Raw genomic sequence first — 12524 nt, forward strand, 5'->3', positions numbered from 1 at the left:
CTGGTACCTTACTGTACTGTATAGTACAAAGCATAAAGTCCTTAAGTCTTAAGTTGTTTGTTGTTGTTGTTGCTGCTGTTGTTTAGCAACCCTGATCTGTTTGGTTGAGCAGTCCCATCAACCACAGGCAAACAGTTCTCCAGCAGGGCTGTCTCTTGCAGTAAATCAGTGTTCCCATGTGGCAAACAACTCATCGCCACAGTGAGGCGTAGGGAAGAGTGTGGAGGTTTGAGAGGAGTGTAGAGCTTTAATTCCTGGATGAACACCACATTTGCATCTCTCCACCTTGGGGCACCATAGTAGTCTGCACATCACCTCATTGGTTATGTGATTACCACTCTGCATTATAAATGGTTTCCTTGGTTACAGGAAATCATTAGGCTTGTCACTTAGTTTAGCCAACTGAAGTGGAAAAAAGAGTAATAAAAATGATGCGAAATTTGGGAGAAATAGAAAATAATGATAATGGTCCAGGAAAATGTAGGCAGCTCTACATTAAATGAATGTTAGTCACCACCACCCACCACCATCAAGTCTTAAGTGAAAGCATATGGTGATCATTGTTGCATATATATATATATATATATATATATATATATATATATATACAATGGAGCCTCTGTTGTACAGTGGTAAAGTATGCGTTTTCGTACACTGAAGAATGTGGTGCGTGCCCTGCCAGGGTAAACTTTGGGAGCTTTCTTCTGGCTACGTACTGCATTGGCGGACATCAGGGGTGCTGTGGTTGAACCAGTGTCGCATACTATAAAGTATCCATGCACCCAGTCGGCTTTCACGGGCCGATTACACTTGGTTCACAGACTACACACACATTCAAAGCCACTCCAACACTACAATACACTTACAAGCACTTCTCACCCTACATACAATCTCTACCAGACAGCCTAAGCCACTTGGTAGAGATACATTGGCTGTATCGTCTCTGCTTCGGCTGGGATAGGCCGGTCCTGCAGTGGGCACTCAAACAGGTGATGAAGATGAGATGAGATGAGAGAGAGATATACAGTATATATATGTATATATATATCATCATCATCATCATCATATATATATAATTATATACACTGTAAGCTTGCCCCAAACAAGTTCTTGCCGAATGCGCTCGCAGTTATACGTAGTTAGTGCTGGGATACGTATAAGACAATGTAAGATTAAAGAACCATTACGAAAACTATAAATTTACGCAAGAGAGGCCTTTGAAAGGCCATATCCTCGAACCTCAACACAGCCTGCATGGTTTGTTTTGATCATGTGATCATGTGATTCGCTGTACTGCTTTTCCACAGTACTGTATTTGTAAGTTAAATATTTACATTACTGTTCTGGTAAGCTTATGCACAAGTTAAAGTACTATTAAATAATGTTAAAGCAAGAAATAAAGTCTTATAACCAGTTTACCAGATAGGCATCTGAATATTGCCCTGTTTATTTGTTCGTTAAAGATTTGCTGCACTGCTTTTCCACATTACTGTAATTGTTAGTTAAATATTTACTGTTCTGGTATGTAAGTTAAAGCACTTAAAGAAAGTTAAAGGATTAAATAAATCCTTGTAGCCAGTTAACCTGATTTATATGATTACCCATGATCGGCAGGTTCCGAGACAATTCTCCATCAAGTCAATTCGCCGTCAGACAATTCCCCATCAAAACATGTACGATTCCATCAGGATAATTCGCACCCTGGACGATTCCCCACCATTCTATAAATATACTTATTTTGCCTTTGAATTATATTCTAGCATCACCCACAGCTGTCTTCATTGATGACGGCAAATTGTCTTGTTATTGCTGTGATGGCAAATTGACTTGACGACAAATTGTCCCGAAACCAGTCAGCATCGGAATGTTGCCTTGTGTTTATGTATTTGCGTGTTGAAGTTTTGCTATGCAGTACTGTATTTGTAAGTTATAACTTTAAATATACCTTCTATCCACTTAAAGTGCTTCATATTGATTACCAATGGCAGATAACGGCAAAACACCACATCTAGAGGGTCTAGGAAGCAAAATAAGGAGTAGTTAAAACTTACGCAGTTTCGCACCGAACGCGCCACGGTTGGAACGAAACCCTTGTGTTAGGGGCAAGCTTGCTGTATATATGTATGTATATATATATATATATATATATATACACACACACAGTGGTTCCTCATATTCCAACTTGAGAGGTGGTATTTTATACCATTATATTCTGTTGGGCCAACGGCCATATCACGTTGAGTACACCGCTTCCCGTCTGATCAGCGAAGTTAAGCAACGTTGGGTCTGGTTAGTACTTGGATGGGTGACCGCCTGGGAACACCAGATGCTGTTGGCATCCCTACGTGTCAAGTGGGGTTGGTGGAGGATTAGTGCCCCTCCCTGTAAAACAATTAACTCTAAGCCCTTGGCCACCCCATTTGGGATACATGGCGTCTGGCAATGAATGAATGGGATGAAATATTCTGTTGGGGAATATAACTGATTTTAATGTCTTAGGTAAAAATTTGTCTTGAATTGGAGCCCCCACAAACCGGAAGAAGATGCCATTGTTCACCAGATAGCTTGATGTAAAATGCAAAAGTGTGGTAAACTTGAATTACCCTCTGTTATACATTTTTTGTGTTACTTTACTGAAAATAAGACATTTATTGAATTATCTGCATATAATATTGGAGAGAAAATGACATATCAAAATATAATAGAAATGGAAAGTTATGATTTGCATCTGTCTCAGTTTAGGGACAGTAGATAGATGTTACACAAGACTGACATGTTAATTACAGATCCTGTTGCTGGTAGGTGGGGGTGCCCATCATCCACTCACTTGATGTAGTGCTGCCTATTTCTTCCTTCATGTCTATCATTCTTTTCTTGTATCTACCCTCCTCCCTGTTTATTCCATCCTTTCTGTCACTACTGTATTTGTTACTATTCTTTCCACTTTAGGCAGTTATACACTGAGTGATAAGCCAAGTAGGTTACTGTTATTCAGGAAACCATGTACAGTGCTGGGTGGTAACCATATAACCAACTATTGGGGTGATGTACAGCCTACTGTGGTGCCCCTATTAACTGGGTGGAAAGCTGTAAATGCAGCATCCACCCAGGAACCAAGCCACATTAATCGCTGCACCTCGCTGTGGCGAGGCATTATCAACCACATGAGAACATCAGTTCACTGCATAGGCTGGCCCTGCTGGGGCAGTTGCTTGCTTGCAGTTGATGGGTCTGCTTGATCAAAGAGATGGGTAGCACAACAACAATAACAACAGATTTTGTTAAAGAACTTGCCTGTAATTTTCAAATAATTTTGCCACTCAACGGCCATACCACGTTGAGTACACTGCTTCCCGTTCGATCAACGAAGTTAAGCAACGTTGGGTCTGGTTAGTACTTGGATGGGTGACCGCCTGGGAACACCAGATGCTGTTGGGATAACGTTCTCCCTACGTGTCAAGTGGGGTTGGTGGAGGATTAGTGCCCCTCCTTGTAAAACAATTAACTCTAAGCCCTTGGCCACCCCGTTTGGGATACATGGCGTCTGGCAATGAATGAATGAATACATGCGATTATTAATTTGTTGTCTGAGTATTGATTGCTGTCATGTTTTTAGGTATTGGAAGTAAATCTGTAAGGAAAAATGGTAAATGGGTATAACAAAATTGTATCTTACATAACAAATGAAGGAAATATGGTACTTAAACAATTGAAGTTGATATGAACCCACTGAGCTCATATGGAGGGGCTTTCTCATGGGTAGTGCTGCGTAGTTTGTGTGCCCGCTGCCACGGTCCCAGAGCGCCGCTGATGATGTGTATACACCACACCTGACACCCGTGCCTTTTGAAATCAGCCAGTGAATCTGGAAAATATAGTGCCATGGTCCACTGCGCAGCTAAAATATATGTAAAAAAATGGACTGTAGCAGAACAGGGACATTTCCTCATAGCAAGAGGAATACCATGCCTTTAAAAATTTCGGTCACTGATCTCGGCCCCATAAGATTTTGGCCATACAGTTCTTATATTATTAAGTGTATGATGGATAGAATAATGTCAGGATTTGCCAAATAAAAGATTAGGATCTTTGGAAACTGTATGATAAATTTTTCCGACAACTGGGATTCATAACACTTGGTAAAAATGTGCTGAATACAAACACACACAAAAAGCTTTCATTGCTTTTAGTAAACTCTGTGAAAAACTTTTCAGCATAAATGTCATTTAGAGCATAAGTAAAATATCTGAGATGAAGATAATACTGGTATAATGCTGTATGAATGAATAATAATCCAGATAGGATTTTTTTTAAAGGAAGGTACACCAGCTCTGAACGGGTAGTGACCTCATGCTATTTAGTGATTTGGCGAACACTGGCAACTTTCAGGAGTTTGTGGGGGCTCTAATTGTCTTTCATGAAGAATACCCTAATGCAGTGAAAGGTTTCTGCTCTAGCAAGCTAGGAACACTTTGTTTTGTAGGAGTAACTGGCCCTATAAAAACCAGTGCTATTTTGACACTGGGTAAATATGGGAAGAAGCATCTAGATTTTCAGTAGGTACAGAATAATTATGGATTTTAGAGTTTTCTGCATTGTGCAAGATTGGAAATTACAGATTGCTAGATCATTGACTTTTTTTTTTTTTTTTTCAGCTGTCCGTAATTTGGTTTAGTGACCAGAACTTATTTAATTCACTGTGTGTTACTCTCTGCTACCTCACTCACCATTGCATTTTGATATTCATAATACAGTACATAAAAAGTCCTCCTTATACAGTATGTCAGTGATGCATTCCAATATATCACAACTTCTACTTAATCATTACTGGCACAGCTTGTACATTCAAACCTGACAGTAATCCCTAATCCCTCTGAGCTCAATTAATGAACAAGTGTAGTTGAACTGGAGGGCTGATTTGATTAGTAACCAAGAAGACTAGGTCCATCTGTATATTTAAAGCTCCTCAGATTTCATGCAGCTTTGTCTTAGTATTCAGGTTGAAGGAACGGCCCAGTTCTGTTCAGTGATGCAAACTGTATATAGTACTGTAAATTGAGGGAACTGGAAAAGTAGCCTTACTGGTAGATACATAACAATAACAAACAGCATTTTTCAGAATTATAGTGAACAAAGTTAAAAAGAAAAAACAAAACAAAAAGCATATGCTGGGGACTTTCTGTAGCATGGTCTTTGTCAGGAAGTGTGATGATGGTTGTGTGTCTTTTATACAGGATAAGATAATGGCCCATATTCTTGCTCAGGTGGCACCATAGCATCTCTTTCCTATCAGTCAGTTCTGTATATGGCACATTAATACTCATATGTTGTTTATGCAACCTCTGCTAATATCAGATACAATGATAACATACAAGAGAATAGTTATCTGTGATATGCAAAATAAATCACTAAGAAAGAGATGCTAGAGAGCCTAATTAACTGGTGAGAATGTTCTATAAGTTCTACCTTTTTATTTCATTTGTGCTTGTTTTGGTATATGTTGCCACACATTCATTACAGCAGTTTTGTAACGCTTCAGTACTTTGCTACACATTTGTTATTAAGAAGTGAAAGCTCTACACTTTGCTGCATTTTCCAGAAGTTTAGGAAAATCTACACATTTCTGTAAATACTCGTGTAATGGTATGAAATTGCAGGAGTAATCTTGGTTTCTGCAGTATGTATTGTGAGACAAATCAGAATCCAATGGTAACATGAGAGTCTAGGAGACTGAGAGTAAAGTTAGGATGGTGTACTTGCAGATGAGAAAATATTACAGGAACCTCTGGATTGTCTACATTCAGATAAGAAATTATCACAAAGACTTTGCTTCCTTTTATTGTTTAACCCCTAAACCGCAGGCTTGTTTTGCTTTGACTTGCGGCTCCCGCGGGCATATTCGCGCTCCGACAGACATTCTAAAAATATTTGCCAAAAATCAGTTATTAGTCCTAGAATATTAAAATTACATATGCATATGGCACATACCTTCGGCTTTCTCCTGGGATGTTGGTTGAGCCTTCGTCGAGTACCGTAGGACTTGTGGAGACCTCTGAAGTTCGGTAACGAAGTCTCCACTATACACTTCCCGACAACTCGTAATATGATTACCACAGCCTGATATTATCACTAGAAACACTATTCTACAATTCTCAAATAGTTTGGAATCCATACTCCAAAAAAAAAACACTGTGAAAGCAATGAAAATTACGAGGGCGTATGACCTTCCCACTTGCGATTGTTCGCCACTGGTGTTCTGTCATTTATTTTTCTGAAAACTCCTCACACTTTATATTTCTATTACTATATAACACTTATATATATCTGCAGTCTTCATCCATAAGTTTCCTTCAGTAATAGTAGTTTATTGTCACTGTAGGCATTCAGTTTCTCTTTCAGTAAAATACGTAGCATTCACTTTCTCGTCCTGTATACTAGCGTTGAGAGTGAATGTCACATTCACCTTCACTCATAACTCATAGTATTCATACATGCTAGAATGAAACTTTCACTTTCATTACTCCTAGTATACCTATATACTCGTATTCTTATAATACTACTCATTTACATTTCTATTTACATTCTCTATTTTATTTACATTATTTACATTTCTATTTTATTTACACTGTGTTAGGCACTGTCACTTGCAGTAACTTATAAAACTATTTTCCACTGTTCACTTATATTTACATTCATTGCTTTCACTTGCTGTTTACACATTATTTACACATTATTTACATTTCCACTTGCACTGTGTTTACTTACCAGAAAGATCGTAGTCACTCTCTATCATTTGTCAGCCCTTTACCTCTTTCCACGCAAGGTTTAGTAAGGGGTAGAGGTCACAGGGCCCTTTTCATGGAGCTAATAAGCAGTGGAATTTGACAGGCGTGAATCCGACGTACTTTCACCTTGAAAGACAACAGTAAACTGATACTGGTAGCCTGCCTCTAGGGGGAGTGCAATACTGCCAACGTCAGCCTTGTGACAGCTGCGAATATATAGCTGTGAAATGATTGGCAGGAAATCTAGACAATACATAATAAATTAGGTAGTTCCAGGTGAATGTAAATATCACTTAGGCTTCTCCCTTCCCTCCTTATACAGTATATATTTTTATTATGAGAATAGATTATACGGCATATTTCAAGGGGAAATAAACAGTGAAAATTAGCAAACGAGTGCACGTGAGGTGTTGTCAGGTGATAATTAGCCAATTCCAGGTGTATGGCACTATCACTTACCTTATTTCTTTTTTGTATATATTATTTGGTATAAGAATAGGGCATAGGGCTTATTTCAATGGATGAAATCAGTGGAAAATTCCAGGGAAGATTTACTTAGTGTAGAATACAGTGTGGTGGCCTGAGTGTAGAATACAGTGTGGTGGCCTGCAATAATTAGGTAGTTCCAGGTGAATGTAAATATCACTTAGGTTTCACCCTTCCTTTCTTATATATATTTTTATTACGAGAATAGATTATACGGCATATTTCAAGGGGAAATAAACAGCGAAAATTAGCGAACGAGTGCACGTGAGGTGTTGTCAGGTGATAATTAGCCAATTCCAGGTGTATGGCACTCTCACCTTATTTCTTTTTTGTATATATTATTTGGTATAAGAATAGGGCATAGGGCTTATTTCAATGGATGAAATCAGTGAATAATTCCAGGGAAGATTTACTAAGCGTAGCACAGCCGGGCAGGCGAGAGGAGAGGGTAATGGAGGGGAGGTAGGGAGGGGAGTCAAGAATGGGGAGAAATGGCTAAATTGTCAACAATGGATGGGAGTGCAGATGAGATTAGGAGTGCTGACTAGTGTTGGACATTGGCAGTACTGATAGGTGATACAAGCCACCACTTGAAAGCCCGGGCAAATTCAAAATAACACAGAATCACAAAAGTGACGCCCCGCGATATGATCCCTTGCTCCCAAGTGTCACGAAAGTGACGCCCCGCGGTTAAGGGGTTAAATGTGCTTAGGGGTTACTCATAAATGGGTAAAATATTTCCAGCTATAATTCCTAATACTTTATGTAAATGCAGTGATATTGCTCAGGATGCCTAGGAGTTCAGAACTTCGTCATTGTTTCACTAATAATCGGTATTTCTTCAGAAGCCTTCAAAAATATTCTTAGTTAGTGGCCTCAGAAGATGAGTTTATTTCTTGCCATCTATTGATGTAGAAAGCGCTAGGTGATTTTTACAAAACAGTCCTGCCATATCATTGAGGAACTTGTCTTGGAGTGGCAGTTACAGTATACAGACAGTAGAATATAGCATAGAAATTAGAACATTGATAAGTACTGTGTATGGATGAATGAAGGGAACACCCAATAACATTGCCACAGCAGAGGACACAAAAATTTGACCAAGTACAGTACTCAAAGGTGAGATATCTCTTTAGCTTTGTTTTGGCACCATGCATGGTGCTGGAAATGTTGATGATGTCATACGGGATTTCTTAACTGGAATGGGCCTGTTTTACATATTAAGACAGTAGATAGGTAATGGGAACTATACACAAAGCAAAGGCACAACTGATGTTTTTTATTTAAATTGACACTGATAAGGGAAGCAGCTAATGCAGTACTGTACAGATACTATTCAAGGAGGAAGACTTACAAGCACAGTACGACACATTACGTTACTGGGAAAGTTGTTTGTAGGATACATAACTGAAGACACTTGTACATTTGTTGTGTAATGATTTGCTTGTTATTGGGGTGTCAGTTCTAGGAGATAGTAAATATCCTTTGTTGATATCAATAATATATAATAACAGCAGGAATTGGTCTTGGAATATGTTTATGGAACTTGGAGCACAGTGACTAATAGAAAACTAACTAGTTTTTGTAATTTGAAGTGGTTCATTAAGGAAGTGTGTTTAGCATACCAGGAACAAAACATAATTACTGTACACTTAGAGTTTGCAAGTAAATAATGAAACAGTATACCTGTTTAGGCTGTGGTACATAATGTCTTGTTTCTACCCAAGACAGCCACAGTGCTTCCAGGCTTTATCCAGTCTACCTTTCCTACTTATGAGTGTCCAGTCTACTATACATGACATAAATACTCAACCATATCCAATCTTTATACTCAATCCAGTACAGTCTGGTGCACCTTCCAGACCCAATCCTCTTCAGTCTGTCCATCATGCCTAATCCTCTTCAGTCCTCTTTGTATACCCAGCTTTGTCCAGTATCATCTCTCTTTAAATTACTTTACCTCACCCTATGTAATCTATATACCCAACCTTATTTAGTCTATATACTGTACCCAGCCCATTTCATTCTGTCTAACATAATCAGCCTTATCCAGTTTGCATTAGTTTCCCAACCTAGCTTACCCTAGCCATCCCAGTTTGACCTTTTCAGGCTGCCCTGCCTGTTACCTTGTTTACTTACAGCAGTTTTTCACATCCATTTGTACATAGTATACCAATCCCTTCATCTTCCAGTTTCTTTGACCATTCAGTATAACAGCCTCTTGTTTTTATGCTTGTAAAGATACCCCTTATATCCCCTTTGGTTCATGTTGCCATACTCAAAATCAACATGTTTAAAGAGAAATGGCCTGATATATAGCCACCCCTTTTTTCTATAACTCAGTTCAGCTTTTCTGCCCATAGTATCTCTGTACCGTAAATAAAACCAGGGCAAACCTTCTACCTATTTTGTTCAAAATGTCACCCTGCCTTTTATGTATCTTAACCTAACTTGATGTAACTCTTCCCTTTAACTTTGATCTTAACCTTCTCCTCACTGTAAAACCACTTCAGTACCCTCTAACCTTAACCTGAACCTGTATTCTAACCAGTCAGTCAGTTAACCATGAAACCCACCCTTCTTCCCACATTGCCCCAATATCCCCCAGAGTACTGTAAACTGTAAAGCCACCTCTGTACCCTCTAAAACCACTACTAACTTCCTCAGGGTGACATGTCCCCACCAGCGAAGGAGCGCGGTGCCCGGATCTCTGTGAGCAATGAGAGCAACATACTGCTGGACCCTGAGGTGCTGACGGAGTACTCCACACAGGCACTGGTGCTCACTGTCCTGGCCACACTTGTCAAGTACACTACCGATGAGAATGAGATGCGCGTCCTTTATGAGTACCTGGCCGAGGCATCTGTTGTCTTCCCTAGGGTCTTCCCAGTCATGTGAGTCACAGGAATCTTAAGGTGCTGATAGGTAAATTATACCCAGAGAGATAATTTTAATATGTGTTATGTGCTGGTGAATGATAAGAGAGAGACTGGTATTGGTTCTGTGTGATGATAGAAAAGAGTGGTAAAGGAAACTGTTACTTAAGATTTTGAAGGTTGTTGAACTACAAAATTGTGTAGTGAGCTCCAAATCTTGCAGTTTATTGTAATGAAGTTTATCATTTTAGATGTTCTCGATTTTACCAAACCCAGTCTCTTCATTTTTTCCCCTCCTAGACAGCTGTCCTCAAGTTGAAGTGATGATCATGTCAGTCCTATCACTGTGCCATGAGCCCATGACCATATGATCCTGAGTGCTGTGTATCATCGAGACAGATTTGCTTACCTGCTCTCCGTCACACATTTGCGTACTGTATCTCTTTTCATTCACATATTTCAAGACTCATCCCTCAGCCATCTCCAGATATTTGGCTAATTCATTCCTTCATGCAGTTATTTTATGCAGGTTTATGTAAACCTTATCAACATATACCCAAATCATTCTGTTTTTTCTGTTCCTCTTACACAGTCATCCTCTACTTGATGCGAAGATCACATCAGTCCTGTCACTGTGCCATGACCGAGTGATTTTGAGCGCTGTGCAGTCCATCATACAGAACATGGTGGCTTGTGAGGACCAGAGTCACCAACAGCTTCACCAGTTGCAGAGCTGGGGCTTTGGTGGCCTATGGAGGTTTGCTGGGCCCTTCACTAAGGTAACATCACCCAGCTTCTTGTTAAGTAGGGATGGTGAAAATGGAAGCAGTGTTTTGGTAAAGTTAGTGGCCCTGCCGTGTGTAGGAATAGGAATAACAGAAGTAGTAATATTTAATACTCTGCCCCCTGTAATTTGGCATGAAATTGCCATCTTTCCATCTTCATTGCTTCGATTGAGATCCATCCGTCATCCAGACCTATGTCACCCCATAAGGAGCGTAGGAACCCAGGGCTAGGCAAGTTGTTCCTGATATTTAAGATGAGAGTGACGAGCCTCATTTATCCCTGAGCGGCATTACGTGAGCAATAAGCCTCAACCACCCATTGGATATAAACCTATACAGGCACAGTCCGAGTGGAGCACCTTAATTACCCACTAAATCACCAGGTGCCATAATTTGGTTATATGATTACCACTCAGCATAGTAAATGGTTTCCTGGTGTACAGGAAACCACTTGGCTTGTCACTTAGTGTAGAGGCACTCATAGGCAGAAGGAAGAGGAAAGAATGAAGGAAAGAAAGACAGATTGACAACAGAATAGTCCCAATCATGAAGAAATTGTATGGGGTGGATGTAGAGCAGTAGTACTGTCTTGATAAGCCATTGAGTTACTAGAAAGTAAGTTGCAAATTTAAAGTCATTGCTAAGTTGGGTGAACTCTAGTTTTGTCAGGTGGACATTTGTGTAGTTGCGGGAATAACTAAAATGATATGATTTGGCAGAGAGAAAGAGAGGCAGACAGAGAGAGAGAGAGGAGGGGGGGTGATATTTATTTGCAGTGTGACACTGGGTAGTGAGAGCAAGAAGAAAGAAGACACTGTTTGAGAGTGTGTAGGATTAGTGAAAACCAAAGTGAGACTGTATGGCTGTGGTTAGGGACAATAAAAATTAAAGGGAGATGGCGTGGCACTGAAAACCCGAAAACTACAGCAGTCAACATGACATACTCATTAAATTAAAGGATCTGGACCTTATTTATCTCTCCAGTTGAAAGTGTTATAAAACCATGATTGCATTACCTACCCAGATGAGATGTAACATCTTAAACCACTACCATCTCACCATATTAAGTCCTCTTAGGCTGCTTAGCCTGTTACTGTCCCGATCAAAATACTGAAGTCATCTTAACCCATTCAATATGTTTTTTTTTTTTTCCAGATGATTCAGTGTAGCTTAGAGAGTCCCCTAACCATAAAGAGGTTATTGAAATTTGTATGTAACCCTTCCAACTATGCCATTAGCTAAATAAAATTGTCCATAGATAGTACAAATAAAATTTAAAATATGTCATTAGATTCATTGGGTGAAAATGCGGTTATCCTCTGAGACTGACAATGTCAGGTTAATCCTTTCCCTGCAGTTAGTGCAGTTATGTATTTTGTATTCAGTTTAGATAATGAAGGTAATGGAGTGAGTTCTGGAATGTGTGATTAGAGAAAGAGTGAATATTGATGAGATTCATTTTGGGTTTATGCTAGGCAGGGGGACCACTGATGCCATATTCATTGTTTGACAGCTTCAGGAAAAATATATAGGAAAGAAAAGGGAACTGTGCTTTGTTTTTCTTGATTTGGAGAAGGCCTTTGATGGAGTCC

General features: G+C 39.5%; 1 protein-coding gene and 2 non-coding genes across 3 annotated transcripts in view; all 3 read left to right on the forward strand.

Moving 5' to 3' along the window:
* The window catches only part of Nf1 (neurofibromin 1), a 509668-nt gene that overhangs the window by 397108 nt on the left and 100036 nt on the right, over nucleotides 1-12524 (forward strand). The window contains exons 53-54 of the mRNA XM_080275751.1: nucleotides 9939-10165; nucleotides 10740-10926. Coding sequence (XP_080131877.1) covers nucleotides 9939-10165; nucleotides 10740-10926 — 414 coding nt within the window. The remainder of the gene's footprint in view (nucleotides 1-9938; nucleotides 10166-10739; nucleotides 10927-12524) is intronic.
* On the forward strand, nucleotides 2220-2338 carry LOC145404192 (5S ribosomal RNA). The gene has a single exon (XR_013898124.1). It is a non-coding gene; the product is annotated as a 5S ribosomal RNA (ribosomal RNA).
* On the forward strand, nucleotides 3320-3438 carry LOC145404219 (5S ribosomal RNA). The gene has a single exon (XR_013898151.1). It is a non-coding gene; the product is annotated as a 5S ribosomal RNA (ribosomal RNA).

This window comes from Coenobita brevimanus, chromosome 62, assembly GCF_032717465.1.
Source record: "Coenobita brevimanus isolate Jiangsu-jjx chromosome 62, ASM3271746v2, whole genome shotgun sequence".
Classification (NCBI taxonomy): Eukaryota; Metazoa; Arthropoda; class Malacostraca; order Decapoda; family Coenobitidae; genus Coenobita; species Coenobita brevimanus.